Raw genomic sequence first — 22469 nt, 5'->3', positions numbered from 1 at the left:
AGAGCATTGGTGATTCTAATAGCGCCTGCGTGGCCACGCAGGACCTGGTATGCAGACCTAGTGGACATGTCATCCTTTCCACCATGGACTCTGCCTCTAAGACAGGACCTTCTAATACAAGGTCCTTTCAATCATCCAAATCTAATTTCTCTGAGACTGACTGCATGGAGATTGAACGCTTGATTCTATCAAAGCGTGGCTTCTCCGAGTCAGTCATTGATACCTTAATACAGGCACGAAAGCCTGTTACCAGGAAAATCTATCACAAGATATGGCGTACATATCTTTACTGGTGTGAATCCAAGAATTACTCATGGAGTAAGGTTAGGATTCCTAGGATATTGTCCTTTCTCCAAGAGGGTTTGGACAAAGGATTATCAGCTAGTTCCTTAAAGGGACAGATTTCTGCTCTGTCTATTCTTTTGCACAAGCGTCTGGCAGAAGTTCCAGACGTCCAGGCATTTTGTCAGGCTTTGGTTAGAATTAAGCCTGTGTTTAAACCTGTTGCTCCCCCATGGAGCTTAAACTTGGTTCTTAAAGTTCTTCAAGGAGTTCCGTTTGAACCCCTTCATTCCATTGATATTAAGCTTTTATCTTGGAAAGTTCTGTTTTTGATGGCTATTTCCTCGGCTCGGAGAGTCTCTGAGCTATCTGCCTTACAATGTGATTCTCCTTATCTGATTTTTCATGCAGATAAGGTAGTTCTGCATACTAAACCTGGGTTTTTACCTAAGGTGGTTTCTAACAAGAATATCAATCAAGAGATTGTTGTTCCATCATTGTGTCCTAATCCTTCTTCAAAGAAGGAACGTCTTTTACATAATCTGGACGTAGTCCGTGCCTTGAAGTTTTACTTACAAGCTACTAAAGATTTTCGTCAAACATCTTCCCTGTTTGTCATTTATTCTGGACAGAGGAGAGGTCAAAAAGCTTCGGCAACCTCTTTCCTTTTGGCTTCGGAGTATTATACGCCTAACCTATGAGACTGCTGGACAGCAGCCCCCTGAAAGAATTACAGCTCATTCTACTAGAGCTGTGGCTTCCACCTGGGCCTTTAAAAATGAGGCCTCTGTTGAACAGATTTGCAAGGCTGCGACTTGGTCTTCGCTTCACACTTTTTCAAAATTTTACAAATTTGATACTTTTGCTTCTTCAGAGGCTGTTTTTGGGAGAAAGGTTCTTCAGGCAGTGGTTCCTTCCGCTTAATCCCTGCCTTGTCCCTCCCATCATCCGTGTACTTTAGCTTTGGTATTGGTATCCCATAAGTAATGGATGATCCGTGGACTGGATACACTTAACAAGAGAAAACATAATTTATGCTTACCTGATAAATTTATTTCTCTTGTAGTGTATCCAGTCCACGGCCCGCCCTGTCATTTTAAGGCAGGTCTAAAATTTAATTAAATTACAGTCACCACTGCACCCTATGGTTTCTCCTTTCTCGTCTTGTTTCGGTCGAATGACTGGATATGGCAGTGAGGGGAGGAGCTATATAGCAGCTCTGCTGTGGGTGATCCTCTTGCAACTTCCTGTTGGGAAGGAGAATATCCCATAAGTAATGGATGATCCGTGGACTGGATACACTACAAGAGAAATAAATTTATCAGGTAAGCATAAATTATGTTTTTATAAAATATGAGAAAAGCGGGAGAGGAAATATGCCCAAAAGACAAGCCCAAAGACAAACTTTGGCTGCCAGCATTAATTTATTATGATTACTGTAGAAACCCTAAGGATAGGCGGTTATGCCAAAATCATTAACTAGGATTTTGGTGCAGACCCTCAAAAAATAAATATTACAATTACATTAGAAAGATTGTCTGATTAGTCTGACTCCTGATCAAAATGCGAGGGATTTCAGCACTCAAATAGCTTTTGCAAAAAATTAATTTTGCTGTTCCAGTATATACCCAGAGAAAAAGAGAGCACACAGCTAGAAAAATCTCCAGAACCACAAATTATGCAGTGAAAACACCAATCAGTTTATTGTTACATAAGAAAGATGTACAGTATATAGTTGCCAACAGGAGTATAACTATATAACTGTATAACATATATTGCTACACATTAACAAGGGATCCCTTGAAATAGTATAATCTGTTAGATAACAAAGAGCACATTATTCTAAACACATGCTAGTACATACACAATTCCAGAAACTAGATACATCATGGTTAGAATAGCTCTATATATTAACCCTGCAGACATAAAAAGGGTATTGAATCACATACGATCCGAGGCAAGAGTGTCCTGTATTGTATGTATTTAAAACTTTAAACCTTGTAACACAGTCTTATGTGCAGGCTTTACTAATCAAAATTCAAAACCGCACACCACATCCGATATTAATGGTTAAGTGTATCAAACACAAAATTGCTGAAGTTTAGGAATGTCTTTCCTGAATACAAGCAACTTTAGCCTTGAACTGATTTGCTGGATAAAAGATGACCACCACTTATGCTTACCACCGCTAGCTCTCGTTATGTATCCAGAGCCTCATGGCTAATGGTAGCTTCCAAGTAGGGGAATGATGCCATGAATCAAGATCCTGCCATTCAAAAGTACGCTGTGCAATACAAAAACTTTTCGTTTCTCAACTGTCGACGTTTCTCGGTTACAGACTATCGTCCACCTTGGCTCACCAGCTGTTTCAAAAAACACCTCGGTCTGGGATGTAACTTTGTGAAGTGTTACGGGACCTCTGTACCTTATGCTCTGTGGTACGAAGCAGCCGTATCCCCTTTCGATCAAGCTTAAACAGGTTCAAACACATGAAAAAACGCCAAATGTCCACAGCATTGCACACAGTACACAGCAGTTGTAGACAGGTCAGAGATTCAAAGCAGCAGCCTGCAGTAGACGCGCGTTTCACCACGTCGTGCATTGCGAAACTCAGGGCCTCATTAGGACTGATCATTGGCTCCTAGGCTGTTTAATTTATTGGCTGATACACATTATTTTCTCACATCAATTAATACATCTATACATTTGTATGCCTAAACCTTATATTACCATATTGATTTAAACAAAATACATTCACTGCTACAAATTGGGCTCAAAACGAGGTTCCTCCTGCAATCTAATTATTCTCATATTGACATATTACAATGTCTCAATTTTATAAAAAAATACCTGCAGAAAGAATTTGAATTGTTTTCATAGATACATCTATATTTCCAAATCGGGATTTACGATTTCTAGTAAAATCCTATCTTAGACTCGCAAAATGAAAAATGATGGATAGATACAGTGTCACTTTTATTTAGAAATTAAATGTTTAACTCCTAACTGACTGAGAATGGAGTTATATTCATTTCAAAGAGAAAGTGTTTAGTCCAAAAATGGAGCATATTCCATTTTTTCATTAAAGCCATGTGGAAACATTGTTTTTAATGTATAGATCCATTTTGACTCTTTTCTCAATAAATATTTATCATTGTCTCCTCCTCTACCATGTTCCAGCCCTCTATCTATACCTGTGAATTTTAAAGACATAGGGTTACTGTTGTGGCATTGCTGGAAATGTCTAGCGACACTTGTGTCCCTCTCATATAAAATATTGTCACAGTGTTCTTGTATGCAGTCTTTCAGAAACCTTTTAGTTTTCCCTATATAAAAACAGGGACATGAACATTGAAGAAGGTATACCACTCCTATAGGATTGCAGTTTATAAAAGTGCGGATCCAGAATTCCATACTGAAAATCTTACTTTTATTCATATATTGGCAGTAGACACAGTGACCAAAGGGATAACTGCCTTTGACTTGTTGGTGTACACCTAGCCAATTACTAGTTGACTGTGACCTAACAAACCTACTCTGGGCTAGCTTGTCCTTTAAACTAGGAGACTTAATGGCAGTCAGCAATCCCCTTTATTTGTTTCAGTAGTCAATCCTAACGTTTGTTAAACGCTAGGGTTGACTTTCTCTTTAAGAATGTCCCTTTAAATCCTGTTGGGTAGAGAAAGTTTGAGCCCTTCATAAATGCTTTTTTGGCTTTAAGTGGTAAATTGGAGGCTAGGCAAGTTTGAATTATATATATGAGACACCATGTTATCATAGTAATGTCTTGTAAAGTGTCCCCCTCTTCTATCTGTGGGCTGGTCCCATGCTATTTTAGAGATCTGCTGGGTTGCCACCAGCCAAGACCAGCAAGTTCTTCCCTTTGCAGTCACAGACCTGCACATGGAGATTTTTAAATCATTATTGTGTGTGTCTGCAGCCAGCCCCTTCTATGCTGGCATGTGTGTACGTAGAGGAGTAACAGGATTCCAGGAGCTTTGTATATGCAGTCCCAGTGCCAGTAAGAGACTAGCCTCTAGGATATGTAGCAAGCCCATTTTTAAATTATAGCCACTACTCTTCTGCTTTAATTAGAGAGACTACCTGTGTTGGTAAAAAGCAGGAGAGAGGTTTCAGTCATGTGAGGTTGGGCACTGGCTTTGTAGCACTGTACTGATACCAAGGCTAAGTGGAAATAATTTATACTATTCTCTGTTTAATTCATCATTTTAAAGAGTGAAGCAACAGCTTTGATTTTTTTTCTTTGCCCTCTTGCCTTTTTTTTTTATATCTTGGACAATGTTCTTGAAGTTCTTCTTATTTTATTGGAGAGCAAACTGAGGCAACCAAAAAATATTTCAAGGCTTTATATATATTTGTATATACTCTTGTTTTTTTTTCTTTTAGCGACAATTGAAATGTTCGTTTTCAAACACTCACGGCTAGATTTAGAGTTGGGCGGTAGCCGTGAAAACCAGCGTAAGAGGCTCCTAACGCTGGTTTTTACCGCCCTCTGGTATTTGGAGTCAGTCAGGAAAGGGTCTAACGCTCACTTTGCAGCCGCGACTTTTCCATACAGCAGATCCCCTTACGTCAATTGCGTATCCTATCTTTTCAATGGGATCTTTCTAACGCCGGTATTTAGAGTCGTGGCTGAAGTGAGCGTTAGAAATCTAACGACAAAACTCCAGCCGCAGAAAAAAGTCAGTAGTTAAGAGCTTTCTGGGCTAACGCCGGTTTATAAAGCTCTTAACTACTGTGGTCTAAAGTACACTAACACCCATAAACTACCTATGTACCCCTAAACCGAGGCCCCCCCACACCGCCGCCACTCTATTAAATTTTTTAACCCCTAATCTTCCGCTCCGTACACCGCCGCCACCTACATTATCCCTATGTACCCCTAATCTGATACCCCTAATACCGCCGACACCTACCGCCGACACCTACATAATATTTATTAACCCCTAATCTGCCGCCCCCAACGTCGCCGCCACCTACCTACACTTATTAACCCCTAATCTGCCGACCAAACTGCACCGCTACTATAATAAATGTATTAACCCCTAATCCGCCTCACTCCCGCCTCAATAACCCTATAATAAATAGTATTAACCCCCAATCTGCCCTCCCTAACATCGCCGACACCTTACTTCAAACATTAACCCCTAATCTGCCGACCGGAGCTCACCGCTATTCTAATAAATGTATTAACCCCTAAAGCTAAGTCTAACCCTAACCCTAACACCCCCCTAAGTTAAATATAATTTTTATCTAACAAAATAAATTAACTCTTATTAAATAAATTAATCCTATTTAAAACTAAATACTTACCTGTAAAATAAACCCTAATATAGCTACAATATAAATTATAATCATATTGTAGCTATTTTAGGATTAATATTTATTTTACAGGCAACTTTGTATTTATTTTAACCAGGTACAATAGCTATTAAATAGTTAAGAACTATTTAATAGTTACCTAGTTAAAATAATTAAAAAATTACCTGTAAAATAAATCCTAACCTAAGTTATAATTAAACCTAACACTATCATTAAATTAATTAAATAAAATACCTACAATTATCTACAATTAAACCTAACACTGCACTATCAATAAATTAATTAAATACAATACCTACAAATAACTACAATTAAATAAACTAACTAAAGTACAAAAAATAAAAAAGAACTAAGTTACAAAAAATAAAAAAATATTTACAAACATTAGAAAAATATTACAATTTTAAACTAATTACACCTACTCTAAGCCCCCTAATAAAATAACAAAGACCCCCAAAATAAAAAAATGCCCTACCCTATTCTAAATTAAAAAATTTCAAAGCTCTTTTACCTTACCAGCCCTTAAAAGGACCTTTTGTGGGGCATGCCCCAAATAATTCAGCTCTTTTGCCTGTAAAAAAAAACATACAATACCCCCCCCCCCCAACATTACAACCCACCACCCACATACCTCTAATCTAACCCAAACCCCCCTTAAATAAACCTAACACTAAGCCCCTGAAGATCTTCCTACCTTATCTTCACCTCGCCGGGTATCACATCGATCCGTCCTGGCTCCGAAATCTTCATCCAAGCCCAAGCGGGGGCTGGCGATCCATAATCCGGCGGCTGAAGAGGTCCAGAAGAGGCTCCAAAGTCTTCATCCTATCCGGGAAGAAGAGGCGATCCGGACCGGCAACCATCTTGATCCAAGCGGCATCTTCTATCTTCATCCGATGACGAACGGCTCCATCGTGAAGACCTCCAGCGCGCATCAATCTTCTTCTTCCGACGTCCAACTGAAGAATGAAGGTTCCTTTAAGGGACGTCATCCAAGATGGCGTCCCTCGAATTCCGATTGGCTGATAGGATTCTATCAGCCAATCGGAATTAAGGTAGGAAAATTCTGATTGGCTGATGGAGTCAGCCAATCAGAATCAAGTTCAATCCGGTTGGCTGATCCAATCAGCCAATCAGATTGAGCTCGCATTCTATTGGCTGATCGGAGCAGACTTAAGTGTTTCCGCATAGCAAACAATGGGGCTGCGTTAGGAGCTGAACGCTGCTTTTTTGCAGGTGTTAGGTGTTTTTTCAGCTCAAACAGCCCCATTGTTTTCTATGGGGGAATCGTGCACGAGCACGTTTTTGAAGCTGGCCGCGTCCGTAAGCAACGCTGGTATCTAGAGTTGCAGTGGCGGTAAATTTGCCTGTACGCTCCCTTTTTGGAGCCTAACGCAGCCATTCTGTGAACTCTAAATACCAGCGGTATTTAAAAGGTGCGGGAGAAAAAAAGCACGCGTAGCTAACGCACCCCTTTGGCCGCAGAACTCTAAATCTAGCCGTTAGTGATTTAATCTTTGAGCCTTACTCTGCTGAAGAGAGATTGGATGGGCTAACCCTTCTTTAGTTGGTTATTTTATTTATTGATGTTGTTTCTTTGGGATCATTATGTTTGGATACTTTAACTGTATCATGTGGTTTCTTTGTCATAAAGGTGTAGACCGTTCATTTTGGTTCCAAACATATACCTAGGTATATAATGTTATTTTAGATATTACATGCAATATATTAATTCTCAGGCTGCAAGTATTTTGTTTCTCTTTGGGATGGAGGACAACCTTTAGTCTGGATGTTTTTAGACATTCTATCCGTAGCGCTCAGGTTTGTCAGCCGAAAACCACTGTTGTGTTAATACTTAACCACTGGTGGAGACTTTTGTTGTCAAAATAATTTGATTTTTTTTAATGTATATTGGAAGTAATATTCTATTAGGGCTGGTCCTGCAATACCTGCTTAGATTTCTTCTATAAGGTACGACGAGTCCACGGAGTCATCCTTTACTTGTGGGATATTTTCCTCCTGCTAACAGGAAGTGGCAAAGAGCACCACAGCAGAGCTGTCTATATAGCTCCTCCCTTAGCTCCACCCCCCCAGTCATTCTCTTTGCCTACTCTAAGTACTAGGAAGGGTAAAGTGAAAGAGGTGATAAAATATTACTTTTTAATTTCTTCAAGCAAGAGTTTTTTGTTTTAAATGGTACCGGTGTGTACTATTTACTCTCAGGCAGCAGATGGATGAAGACTTCTGCCTGGAGGATGATGATCTTAGCATTTGTCACTAAGATCCAGTACAGTTCCCACAGAGGCTGAGGAGTGCAGGAAACTTCAGTTTGAGGAACGTGTTCATGCTTTATAGCAGTGAGGTATGTTCAGTCATTTTTTTCTGGAGAGACTGTGTATTTCAGAAAGGCTGACAGTATCCCCATGAGGGAAAGGGTAAGCAGTAATCCTAAGAGTAATAGAAGGGCATTACTAAGCTTGCATAAGGGGCTAATTAAAAAATGGTTGACACTGGTTTTTGAATGTTTGTGGGCAAACGTTTTATGAACTGGGAGTGCTGTTAACGTTTTGTGGGCAATAACGTTTTTGTTGGCAACTTTATTGAGGGTACACTTGGCTTATTTTTTGGGTCTCAGAACCCACATGGCTAGTTTAAAACCGCTCTGGTGCGCTTTTTTGAGGCTGTAAAGACATCAAGTGAGATGGGCGGGGCCTATTTTCGCGCCTCAGATGCACAGTTGTTTTCACTCAGCAAGCAGCAAGCTCCAACTCCTGAGGGCCCTTGTGGATGTTTTGGGCCAAATCGAAGCTTTAACCCCATATTTACAATCCCTGAGGGCAGGTAGGCGCCACAGCAGGGCTGTGGCGAGGTGCTGGGGGTGTTTTTTTTTCCGGATTTAGGCCTTATTTCAATCCGGTTTGCACAATAAAGGGTTAAATGTTTTATTTTCTTGTGGGGCAAGCTTTACTACATAAATTGAGTCTGCTATCAAAAATTTGAAAAGGTTGGGACATTTTAAAGCAATTTTGCAGAACGTGTATGCTTTTTTTTCTCTTAAAGGCACAGTACCGTTTTTAAGATTGTTGTTTTTTTCACTAAATAAAGTGTTTTCAAGCTTGTTTGTAGTCATTACTAGCCTGTTCAACATGTCTGACATTGAGGAAAGTCATTGTTCAATATGTTTAGAAGCCATTGTGGAACCCCCACTTAGAATGTGTCCCTCATTCACTGAAAGGTCAATAAATTGCAAAGAACATATTTTAGCTGCTAAAAGTATGTTGCAGGATGATTCTCAGTCAGAAGGGAATCAGGTTATGCCATCTAATTCTCCCCAAGTGTCACAACCATTAACGCCCGCACAAGCGACGCCAAGTACTTCTAGTGCGTCTAATTCTTTCACCCTGCAAGATATGGCCGCAGTTATGAATACTACCCTCACAGAGGTTTTATCTAAGCTGTCTGGGTTGCAGGGGAAGTGCAGTAGGTCTGGTGTGAGAACAAATGCTGAGCCCTCTGACGCTTTATTAGCCATATCCGATGTACCCTCACAATGTTGGGGGTGAGGGATTTGCTGTCTGATTGAGAGATTTCTGATTCAGGAAAGATGTTCCCTCAGACAGACTCAGATATGACGGCTTTTAAATTTAAACTAGAACACCTCCGCTTGTTGCTCAGGGAGGTTTTAGAGACTCTGGATGATTGTGACCCTATTGTAGTTCCAGAGAAATTGTGTAAAATGGACAGATTTTTAGAGGTTCCTGCCTACACTGATGTTTTTCCGGTCCCTAAGAGGATTTCGGACATTGTTACTAAGGAGTGGGATAGACCAGGTATTCCGTTCGCTCCCCCTCCTACTTTTAAAAAAATGTTTCCCATATCAGACACCATGTAGGACTCGTGGCAGACGGTCCCTAAGGTGGAGGGAGCTATTTCTACCCTGGCTAAGCGTACAACTATACCTATTGAAGACAGTTGTGCTTTCAAAGATCCTATGGATAAAAAATTAGAGGGTCTCCTAAAGAAAATATTTGTTCATCAGGGTTTTCTTCTCCAACCTATAGCGTGCATTGTTCCTGTAACTACTGCAGCTGCTTTTTGGTTCGAGGCTCTGGAGGAGGCTCTTCAGGTTGAGACCCCATTAGATGATATTCTGGATAGAATTAGGGCTCTCAAGCTAGCTAATTCTTTCATTACAGATGCCGCTTTTCAACTGGCTAAATTAGCGGCAAAGAATTCAGGTTTTGCCATTTTAGCGCGTAGAGCGTTATGGTTTAAGTCCTGGTCTGCTGATGTGTCATCAAAATCTAAGCTTTTAGCTATCCCTTTCAAAGGTAAGACCCTATTCGGGCCTGAACTGAAAGAAATCATTTCAGACATCACTGGTGGGAAAGGCCATGCCCTTCCTCAGGATAAGACAAATAAGATGAGGAACAAACAAAATAATTTTCGTTCCTTTCGAAACTTCAAACTGGTCCCTCTACCTCTTCCCCGGCTGCAAAACAAGAGGGGAATTTTGCTCAATCCAAGTTAGTCTGGAGACCTAACCAGACTTGGAACAAAGGTAAACAGGCCAAGAAGCCCGCTGCTGCTACCAAGACAGCATGAAGGGGTAGCCCCCGATCCGGGACCGGATCTAGTAGGGGGCAGACTCTCTCTCTTTGCTCAGGTTTGGGCAAGAGACGTTCAGGACTCCTGGGCTTTAGAAATCGTAACCCAGGGGTATCTTCTAGGTTTCAAAGATTCTCCTCCAAGGGGGAGATTCTATCTTTCTCAATTGTCTGCAGACCAGACAAAAAGAGAGGCGTTCTTATGCTGTTTAGAAGACCTATATACCATGGGAGTGATCTGCCCAGTTCCGAAAGCAGAACAGGGGCAGGGGTTTTACTCCAATCTGTTTGTGGTTCCCAAAAAAGATGGAACCTTCAGACCAATTTTAGATCTCAAGATCCTTAACAAATTCCTCAGAGTCCCATCTTTCAAGATGGAGACCATTCGGACTATTTTACCAATGATCCAGGAGGGTCAATATATGACCACCGTGGATTTAAAGGATGCGTATCTACACATCCCTATCCACAAAGATCATCACCAGTTCCTCAGGTTCGACTTTCTGGACAAGCATTACCAGTTTGTGGCTCTTCCCTTCGGGTTGGCCACAGCTCCCAGAATTTTCACAAAGGTGCTAGGGTCCCTTCTGGCGGTTCTAAAACCGCGGGGCATAGCAGTGGCGCCTTATCTGGACGATATCTTAATTCAGGCGTCGACTTACCAACTAGCCAAGTCTCACACGGACATCGTGTTGGCTTTTCTAAGATCTCACGGGTGGAAGGTGAACGTAAAAAAGAGTTCACTTATCCCTCTCACAAGAGTTCCATTCCTGGGAACTCTGATAGATTCGGTGGACATGAAAATGTTTCTGACGGAGGTCAGGAAATCAAAGATTTTAACCACCTGCCGAACTCTTCATTCCATTCCTCGGCCGTCAGTGGCTCAGTGTATGGAGGTAATCGAACTAATGGTAGCGGCAATGGACATAGTTACGTTTGCTCGCTTGCATCTCAGACCACTGCAACTATGCATGCTCAAACAGTAGAATGGGGATTATGCAGATTTATCTCCTCCGATAAATCTGGATCAAGAGACCAGAGACTCTCTTCTTTGGTGGTTGTCACAGGATCATCTGTCCCAGGGAATGTGTTTCCGCAGGCCAGCGTGGGTCATAGTGACGACGGACACCAGCCTATTGGGCTGGGGTGCAATCTGGAATTCCCTGAAAGCACAGGGTTTGTGGACTCAGGAGGAGGCTCTCCTCCCGATAAATATTCTAGAACTGAGAGCGATATTCAACGCGCTTCAGGCGTGGCCTCAGCTGGCTTCGGCCAGATTCATAAGATTCCAGTCGGACAATATCACGACTGTAGCATATATCAATCATCAGGGGGGAACAAAGAGTTCTCTAGCGATGATAGAGGTTTACCAAAATAATTTGATGGGCAGAGACTCACTCTTGCCATCTATCAGCAATCTATATCCCAGGAGTGGAGAACTGGGAAGCGTATTTTCTAAGTCGTCAGACTTTTCATCCGGGGGAGTGGGAACTCCATCCGGAGGTGTTTGCTCAATTGATTCAGCAATGGGGCACACCAGAATTGGATCTGATGGAGTCTCGTCAGAACGCCAAACTTCCTTGTTACGGGTCCAGGTCAAGGGATCCTCAGGCAGTACTGATAGATGCTCTAGCAGTACCCTGGTCATTCAACCTGGCTTATGTGTTTCCACTGTTTCCTCTCCTTCCTCTTTGATTGCCAGAATCAAACAGGAGAGAGTTTCGGTGATTTTGATAGCACCTGCGTGGCCACACAGGACTTGGTATGCAGACCTGGTGGACATGTCATCTCTTCCACCATGGACTCTGCCACTGAGACAGGACCTTCTGATTCAAGGTCCGTTCCAGCATCCAAATCTACTTTCTCTGCTGCTGACTGCTTGGAGATTGAACGCTTGATTTTATCCAAGCGGGGTTTCTCTGAGTCGGTCATAGATACCTTGATTCAGGCTTGAAAGCCTGTCACTAGGAAAATTTATCATAAGATATGGCGTAAATATCTTTATTGGTGCGAATCTAAAGGTTACTCATGGAGTAAGATCAGGATTCCTAGGATTTTGTCCTTTCTCCAAGAAGGATTGGAGAAGGGGCTATCAGCTAGTTCCTTAAAGGGACAGATATCTGCTTTATCAATTTCACTGCACAAGCATCTGGCAGATGTTCCAGACGTTCAGTCGTTCTGTCAGGCTTTAGTTAGAATCAAGCCTGTGTTTAAACCTGTTGCTCTGCCATGGAGTTTGAATTTAGTTCTTAAAGTTCTTCAAGGGGTTCCGTTTGAACCTATGCATTCCATAGATATTAAGCTTCTATCTTGGAAAGTTCTGTTTTTAGTTGCAATCTCTTCGGTTCGAAGAGTTTCTGAACTATCTGCATTGCAATGCGACTCGCCTTATCTTGTTTTCCATGCTGATAAGGTGGTTTTGCGTACCAAACTAACCTTCCTAAGGTTGTTACTAATAGGAATATCAATCAGGAAATTGTTGTTCCTTCTCTGTGTCCTAATCCTTCCTCTAAGAAGGAGCGTCTGTTGCACAACTTGGATGTGGTTCGTGCTTTGAAGTTTTACTTGCAAGCAACCAAGGATTTCCGTCAAACATCTTCTTTGTTTGTTGTCTATTCTGTAAAACGTAGAGGTCAAAAAGCTACGGCTACCTCTCTTTCTTTTTGGCTGAAAAGCATCATCCGTTTGGCATACGAGACTGCTGGACAGCAGCCTCCTGAAAGGATTACAGCTCACTCTACTAGAGCGGTGGCTTCCATATGGGCTTTTAAAAATTATGCTTCTGTTGAACAGATTTGTAAGGCTGCGACTTGGTCTTCGCTTCATACCTTTTCCAAATTTTCCAAATTTGATACTTTTGCTTCTTCGGAGGCTATTTTTGGGAGAAAAGTTTTTCAAGCAGTGGTGCCTTCCGTTTAACCATCTGTCTTGTCCCTCCCGTTCATCCGTGTCCTGTAGCTTTGGTATTGTATCCCACAAGTAAAGGATGAATCCGTGGACTCGTCGTACCTTATAGAAGAAAAGTAAATTTATGCTTACCTGATAAATTAATTTCTTCTATGGTACGACGAGTCCACGGCCCGCCCTGTCATTTTAAGACAGATTATATTTTTTTGATTTAAACTTCAGTCATCTCTGCACCTTTTAGTTTCTCCCTTTTTCTTCCTGTACCTTCGGTTGAATGACTGGGGGGTGGAGCTAAGGGAGGAGCTATATAAACAGCTCTGCTGTGGTGCTCTTTGCCACTTCCTGTTAGCAGGAGGATAATATCCCACAAGTAAAGGATGAATCCGTGGAATCGTCGTACCATAGAAGAAATTCATTTATCAGGTAAGCATAAATGTACTTTTGTCTTATGTCTGATCTTTTAATTAAGTCATTTCAACAATGCTGTTTCTCCTTCTGTCTCCAAAAATGTCCTAGATTGACCACACGTAAAGCATATAGGGTAGGGTACATAAAGGGTATGGTAGAAGACCAAAGGACCTTCTGGGAAGTTTCTACCTATTTCAAAATGCACAAAGGTTTTTACCACTAGTAAAAACTCATGGTGTCAATTTCAGTATAAGTAAATCGATTTGTTTCTAAGGGTCCGATGATCTAATGCTCTCTGGCTTTGCGAGATTACCGAAGTCGTCTCTTCAGTACTGTGAGGTCCCTCAAAGAATTTTAGAAAAGCAAATTTTAGCTGTTTCTTATTTGCATATAAAAACTTACATAGACACCTACAATACAATCTAATACTAAAAAAGTACAAACCTTATTTATTTTTTGGTTATGTATAAAAGGACTGATTCAAATGGTCATATTTCTATGAGGTTGAAAGCTGCCAGTAAAGATAGGAATAGTATAAACATAAACCATAAAACAATAGAGTGTTTATAACATGAAAGAATTATCCCTTGACTAAACTTGCAACTAACACAAGACCAGAGTACCCAAGGCTTCAATATGTTGTAATGCGTATTTTTAAGCTTATGTAAATCTGCTGGTTTTGGGTTTTCAGCTATTTACAAATTCTTTCCATCATTAGGAGAAAAGTCAGATATCAGAGTGCCCCCAGGAACATCCATCGCCATATCATCCTCTCTGAGGTCAAGGGAGCCAGCTCAGCGCTGCCACTGGTGAGAAATGTACTTTTAAGTGATGATCGGCTGGACATTGTGACTGTGAATATAAATAAAGATCTGTCTATATACTCTATACTATATTTTTGTGTGTGACAATTATCTTCTTTCTCCCCACCCTTAAGGGGAAACTAAACCCAAATGTTTTCTTTTATGATTCAGGTAAAGAAAACAATTTTAAACAACTTTCCAATTTACTTTTATTATCGAAGTTGGGTCATTCTTTAGATATTATTGTTGAAAAAATAGCAGTGAACATGGCTGAGCCAATCACACGAGGCATTTATGCGCAGCCACCAATCAGCAGCTACTGAGTCTATCTAGATATGCTTTTTAGCTAAGGATATCAAGAGATTTAAGCAAATTAGATAATAGAAGTAAATTAGAAATTTGTTTAAAATTGCATGCTCTTACTAAATCCTCAAAGAAAAAAGTAGTTTCATGTCCCTTTAAAATTATTTCCAGAGCTAGGATAAGCATAAAATGACAAACTCGCCTGCTGTTAATCACAGACCATAGTGAGCTATATACAGTGTTTAGTATTTATAACACTGCTACATACAATGTTGCGAAGCACTACTGCCATAAAGTACTAAAGACACGTGCACGTTCCTGAGCCCATATGAGCCTACCTAGATTTACTCTTTAACAAAGGTAACAGAGAGCAAAGCAAATTTGATAACCAATGTAAATTAGAAAGTTCTTAAATTTGCTTTGTTCACCTTGGTATCCTTTGCTAAAGAGTAAATCTAGGTAGGCACATATGGGCTTAGGAACATGAACGTGTCTTTAGTACTCTGGCAGCAGTGTTTTGCAGCATTGTATGTAGCAGTGTTTATAAATTGTTGCTATCACTGTTGCTAAAGAGCTCTAAAGACACTTGCACACTCCTAAGCCCATATAAGCCTACCCAGATTTACTCCTTAACAAATGATACCAAGAGAACAAAGCAAATCTGATAATAGAAGTAAATTTTGACTTTACCCCCCCTTTAAGCAGTAGTTGGATAACGATGGGTGACATTTATTAATATGAGTGTGTGTGTGTAAATAAAAGTAAAACAGTTTCATTGAGTGCTTAACTAAAATTGACTAGTGACCTTTTTGCAGGGCCTTAATACCTAGAAAAAGAAATTGAATTAGTTTAAAATGTTTTAAGGGGACACTGAACCCAATTTGTTTTATTTTATGATTCAGATAGAGCATGCAATTTTAAGCAACTTTCTAATTTACTACATTTAGCCACCAATCCGCAAGTGCTACCCAGGTGCTGACACAAAGATGGGCCGGCTCCTATGTTTACATTCCTGCTTTTTAAAATAAAGATACCTAGAGAACTAAGAAAGATTTTGGGCTCAGTATCCCTTTAAGAAAATAGCATAAAATGCTTATGACTCTTGAATGCCCCATGTCTTAGATTCAGAAGTACATAAATATTTTGTTTTTCATTAGTAATTGCTCTGGGACCAAGTCATAAGCTTGTAACTGTTGTGACTTACTATGTGCACATTTTGTGTTTAAAAGAAACTTGTTGGTCATTTTTTTCCATCAGATCTGCAATTTTATTAGTTTCTGAAATATAACATTGATATATGTTTGTTAGTTTCGTGTAGCTTTCTGCCTTCACAGTTTTGCATTAGTAAATGTTTCAGCAATTCTAGGTTACCAAAATACTTTCCCCCCCCCTGTTTTCAGGTATCCTGTTTTCTCCATTGCATTTCAATTTTGGCTTTTATTAAGCAGCAGATGCTGTATCGACACCCCATTGTTTCTGGTTCGCCAGAAATGGAAGTTAAGAAGCAGAGGTCGTACCTAAAAGGTGGCGGACTGAAATCATTTTGATCCGATCGGGATGATTGACGGGATGATTGACGGCCCCTGCTAGCGGCTGATTGACCGCGAGTGAGCAGGGGGTGGCATTGCACAAGCATTTCATCATAAATGCTTGTGCAATGTTAAATGCCGACAGCTTATGCTGTCAGCATTTAGCAAGGTCGAGCGGACATGATCTGCTATAGCGAATCATGTCCGCTCAACCTTTGGTAAAACTACCCCTATTTGTTTATTCTAACATTTCACCCCCCAAATGTAGAGTAAGTAAGCACTATATAGGGTGCTGAACCTAAAATGTGCGAGTGTTCTAAAATTTGTCTGGACGCATACAAATTCCAGACCCGCGTCACTTCCGGTGACGTGACATCAGCTGTTGGAGGCATGTGGCATTAACTGCGCATGTGCAAGAGACCCAACCTAGCAAAATCAGCTGTTTAAGTTGAAGAAAAGGAATGAGGAATTCTATGGGTATTGAGTTCATTGCGCATGCGCACACGGCCCGACTGCTCACGATAAGCTGAATAAGCTGCATCAGAGGGTCCAGAATTTTTACAGGCAAGTTGCCTTCAGTGCGCATGCCTGCGCTGTTGTGAAATGAAAAAACATACAATTTGAAAAAATATAATGAAATATGTGAAGCCCCAATTAATAATGTAACCTGGCCCTTAGTTGTTACATCAGGTCAAATCTAACAGTGGTTGGTGAGCTTCAAAAAGGACAGACGGTGTTCTCCCAAGCCAAGCAGTAACTTGAATCCACACAGATCACGTCCTTGGCACTTTCATTCCAACTCACACAGAATATCAAACTTGCTAAGCCATTAAAGGGGCAGTCAAATAAAAAAATTTTTTTGTTTAAAAAGATAGATAATCCCTTTATTACACATTCCCTAGTTTTGCACAGTCAACATGGTTATATTAATATACCTTTAACTCTATGATTACCTTGTATCTAAGCCTCCTTTTGACAGCCCCCTGATCACATGACTTTTTATTATCTATTCACTTGCATTTTAGATGTGTTGCACAGAACCCACGGGCATGAGCACAATGTTATCTATATGGCCCACATGAACTAGCAGTATCCTGTTGTGAAAATCAAATAAAAAAGCATGTGATTAAGAGGCTGTCTATAGTGGCTTAGAAACAGGCAGAAGTATATTAATATAACAATGTTGGTTGTGCAAAGCTGGGGGAATAAGTAGTAAAGGCGTTGTCTATCTTTTTTTAAACAATAACAATCTTAGTGTTGACTGTCCCTTTTAAGAACAGAAGCAGCAACACCGTTTCACTCCATTAAAAAAAACAATAACATGGGACGGCAGGAGCTCAATTTTTTTTTAAATTATTATTAACAACATATAAATTTAGCTATGGATTTTTTTTTTATTTTTTTGCCAAATTGCAAATGCTGTTTCCCTTACTGGATGGAATGCAGCCTTTTTATGTTAGAGATTTTGGAGACATTTGTGAATTTTGTAACGTGGAAGGGGAATTGAGCTTTTATATAAAAGGGGTAAAATTTTGGTTTGCACACCATAGAAATAGTGAAGAAAAGTAGCAAAGTTGCAAGAATAAATTGATCTGTGGTGATTTCTAAAGCATTGTAGACCGATTATATAATAATGTTAATAAACACCTAAAATTAAATACAGTTAGAGATTTAACCCTTTAAGGACACAGCTTTCAGTTTGCTCAATTGTTTTATGACGGAAAAATTCCGTCATATGTCCTTAAGAGGTTAAAACCAGAACAGCTGTACCACTAGGCATTATGGGATCTTCCATAAATCTGTCTTTAGCTATATTGCATTTGGTGCCATTCTGTCTCCTTAGCCCATCTATGTAATAAAATAGACTCACTCATAATATTTCTGCCATTTACTCTTTTGATGTGAGAATGTTTTGAAAGGCACACCCTAAGGTTTTTAATAAAAGCTTTGACTCACGTGTTGCTTTGAATTTTTTATTTTATCCTCTTTTTTTTTTATAGATTATGAAACTTTATAGACCTGTAACATGAGAGATTCCAGGTGACATTAGGAGTAAGAGATTTATATGTAACATGACTAGATATAAATATACTATAACATTATCTGACAATATATAACTGACCACTTGTTATGTAGTTGCATCTTTTGGGTGGGTCATTTGTTGTCTCCTGTTATTTGTGTTAATAAAGTTGTAAAATGTAGAATAAAAAGAGGCCACTATTTTAAGTGATATTTTCATACGGCTTCAAATGAATGATAAGAACGTGTTTGTTCCTAGGATGTGACTTCTCAACCGGTGTTGGGGTTTGATCCTCTTCCACCTCTTGATTCCATTGCGTCCTACACAAGGCCAGAGAGGTAATCATTCTAATGCAGCTGGGAAACATCTATCAACCTTTACAGCTGTGAACACATGCAGGCTTTATTCATTCTGAGAGGGACATGCCAGCCAAAATTGGAATCATTGTGGATGCATTTCTGCTTTGAATAACATTAATTTATTAGGAAAAATGCTTTGAATAAAAGCTATAGCGGTTTCAAAAGTGTATTTAAGTATGGGCCGTGCACCATCATTTTAAACACAGCACTTGCTCAGAGAGCTTAAGGTGCTTGTACCATCTGGTAATGACGCCAATTTTTTAATTGGTGACATTATACAAACCCCACTGGCATGCTGAGCAGCTGCAGTATTTAAAATGCTGGCACACTGAGCATATACAGCTATGCTTCACATGCACATGCAAAAAATGTTAAAGGGACAGTAAACCTTAAAAATAATGTTATATAATTCTGTACATAGTGCAGAATTATATAACATTATTTAAGTGCTATAGCTATAAATGCCTTTTTTACCTTTTAATATGTTAAAAATATGGCGCTTTTACAGACCCGCTCTCTGCTGAGCGGGTCTGTTATATTTAGTCAGCGCATCGGGCCAGCTGTATAGTCACAGCTCCTGTGACAGGAGCGAGCTGCACTTAGTCTTATGGCGCGGTCGGGCCGGGCTGTGACTATACAGCTGGCCCGATGCGCTGACTACATATAACAGACCCGCTCAGCAGAGCGGGTCTGTAAAAGCGCCATATTTTTAACATATTAAAAGGTAAAAAAGGCATTTATAGCTATAGCACTTAAATAATGTTATATAATTCTGCACTATGTGCAGAATTATATAACATTATTTTTAAGGTTTACTGTCCCTTTAATACTCAAAAAAGTGGTAACTTTTGTTAGAAGCATTTTTGCTAATACTATGTTATCATAGTCTTCTATTATTATATTCAAATATGTAATTCATCTTTGTGCATTTACATTTTAACTGGAATGTCCCTTTTAATGTTATGTATACATCTAGCAATGATTTCTCATATGCTTTTTTTTTCTCCTGATTATGATTTCTTTTTTAGGTCAAACCGTCAGTCTAACCAAGGCACTTTATCTTTATTCTTCCGTTCACTTTTGCCAAACTTCAATCTGCAGGTAAGTTTCATATTTATAAACAGGGCGTATTTTTATGTTTTTGTAGCACAGGTGAGCAATCAACCATTCTTTAATATACTGGTTAATATATATCATGCATATGCACTTCTGTACTAGAAGCATTTTTTGCTAATACAAGTGTATTGCACGTATGTTTTGACTACCATTCCAAATTAAAAACTATACATAGAACCTACCCTATTTAAAATATCAATTGAATGAACAATTTCATAAAGATTCTTTTCATTATTAATTAAAAGTAACTTTACTAACAAACGTTTTCCAAGCGCAACTTCATGGAAACCCAGAGGGACCAACTGTTAGCAAAAAACAAAACACTAAGCCTTGTAATATCATATGCCAAACACTATTCCAGCAAATCACCTATACTATTCTGTAACATCATGCATAGTTGCGCTTGGAGGACGCCATGAGGGGTTTCAGTGTAGTCAGAGCTGGACGTCACATTGGGGATGGGAAGTACCTATTTATTGGGGTGAGTGGTGTTGTAGATGTATGTCTGAAGAGTGCTGTGTCTTCTTAGGAACATCAAAAACAGAATGATTCCAGCCTCCAAATTCAATAAAAGACCTTTATTGTTTAATGCAGGGTCCCAGAACAAACATACAACGTTTCAGGTCTATACTAGATCCTTAATCATGTGTACCTAGGTGGCTAAATGTCTAATGCTTTGTTTGTAAGTAACATCTTACCAAGAAGTTGTCACATAGTAGAAGGAGGACTACAATTCTTTATCCTGTGGAATCATTTCCAAGGAAGCAAGGCCCTTACTGGCAACATAAATTTGCTTTTGTACTGTTATGTATTTGTGCTATTTGGCCCAGCATTGCAATCCATTTTGTGTTATATTACAGGGAGAAGCTCATCCTGAAGAGGAGCTGGGAGCTGCTAGAGACTTAAATCAAGGTGTAAATCGGCTTATGGCAGCTATGAGAGACATGCTGGCAAACATTCAATTCCAAGGACCACCACGTGAAGACAATCCAGATGAGGAGGCAGATGCAGAATGGGATTGACCCCTCACATACATATTTCCCACTGTGATCATTCACTTTTTAGATGTACAGTACTTAAGTTTAATAAACTATTACAAACATAAACTGAAGTGTTGTAACTCTTTTCACTGTATAAAAGTAGTTGAAACCAATTTTTTTTGTTTTGTTTGTTTTTTTTTCTTTTATGATTCAGATAGAATCTAGAATGAAAAAATACAGTTCAATACAAATATCATATTTACTTAGTTCTCTTGGTATCCTTTGTTGAAAATCTGGTAGGTAGGCTTAGGAGCATGCATGAATCTGGAGCTCTCTGTGGCAGCGGTTTTGTTTTTAACAATGTTATATATTATAAAAACACTGCTGCCGTATAGTTTTCCAGACACGTGTGCACGTTACATACGTAGGTATTCTCTTCAACAAAAAAATAATCATTTAAAAATAGAGAAATAGGAAACAATATGCTTTATCTGAATCATGAAATAAACAATTTAGGTTTCATGTCTCTTTGATGTTTTGAAGGATGCTAAAATCTTTGTGTGGTTATATAGGATAAAAAAAGCAGCCTAAAGCTAAGGAACTGTATTATAGTGTGACAGTCCTGAGTGGCAGCACTGATGCTGTGACTTACTGCTAATGACATCTGGGTGTTAAAGAGACTCTCAAGTGTGAGGCAGTGATATAGAGGATCTTAATACATCTCATGTGAGTCACCACACTTCTTTTAAAATAAGTCTTGATCACATGGGGAAATTTCCATTTTCTGCTGATGAAATAGAACTTTTGTTGAGAATGAACTTTGTTGACGTGAAATCTCTGTATTTGTTTCAACAACTTACATCTAGGTCACTGATTGGTGTCATGGTACTTGTCTCCTGCTGCCTTAAGGGGGGTTTATCTCTTCACAGCAGATAGGTTCTGAGAAAAGATTGTGTGGCCAGTAGTGAGTTGGTGTTTATTGTGATTTTATTGTATAATACCTTGGAAAGCAGTCCTGTTACAGTTGTGGCACATTTAAAGGGACATGAAGCCCAAAATTTTTCTTTCATGATTCAGATATAGAATACAATTTTAAAAAAAGTTTCCAATTTACTTCTATTATCAAATTTCCATTATTCATTGTGTTATTCTTTATTGAATAGATATCTAGAGAGGTAGCGTGAACATGTCTGCAGCACTACATGACAGGAAATAGTGCTGCCATCTAGTGCTCTTGGTAATGTATAACATTGTTGCAAAACTGCTGCCATATAGTGCTGCAGACTCGCGTACACTCGAGCTTAACTCCCTGCTTTTCAACAAAGGATAACAAGAAAACGGGGGTTGGGAATTGATAATTAAAGTAAATTGGAAAGTTGTCTATGCTCTATCTGTATCACAAAATAATTTTGGGTTTTATGTCCCTTTTAAGTTGAAATGCGTACAGCATTATGCATCTTAATTTTCTATATATGGATTTGGTAAAATGTCGTGCTTCCCCAAATAGTGAGTTATAAATTGTAGTTGATATAATTCTTAAAGAGATATAACAGTACTAAAAGAAAATTATCTAATGTTATTATGGGCCAGATTACAAATGCTATTTAGTACTTTCGCTCCAGCTAAAAATGATTATACATACTGTAAAAAAATATATATATTTACTATGGATTATTAGTCATTTTTACAGTATGTATAATTTTCCATATTTAATATTTCAAGAAACGCGCTTTAAGATGACTAATTCTTCATGTGTGGTAATCCGACACTGTGTTAGACCAAAAATACGAAAGTTCTTCACATACAACCCCA

At 39.3% G+C, this 22469-nt stretch overlaps 1 protein-coding gene across 3 annotated transcripts in view; it reads left to right on the top strand.

Annotated features, from left to right (window-relative positions):
- TCF25 (transcription factor 25) overlaps window positions 1–20783 on the top strand; it is a 126174-nt gene extending 105391 nt beyond the window's left edge. For all 3 annotated transcript variants that reach the window (XM_053699368.1, XM_053699367.1, XM_053699369.1), the window contains exons 16-19: window positions 14266–14356; window positions 18461–18540; window positions 19590–19662; window positions 20538–20783. In XM_053699368.1, coding sequence (XP_053555343.1) covers window positions 14266–14356; window positions 18461–18540; window positions 19590–19662; window positions 20538–20699 — 406 coding nt within the window. In that variant the 3' untranslated portion in view covers window positions 20700–20783. The remainder of the gene's footprint in view (window positions 1–14265; window positions 14357–18460; window positions 18541–19589; window positions 19663–20537) is intronic.
- Window positions 20784–22469: the final 1686 nt, after the last annotated feature.

This window comes from Bombina bombina, chromosome 1 (genome assembly GCF_027579735.1).
Source record: "Bombina bombina isolate aBomBom1 chromosome 1, aBomBom1.pri, whole genome shotgun sequence".
NCBI classification, from domain to species: Eukaryota; Metazoa; Chordata; class Amphibia; order Anura; family Bombinatoridae; genus Bombina; species Bombina bombina.
Note: the sequence above shows the minus strand (reverse complement) of the source record. Positions and strands in the feature narration are given on the sequence as shown.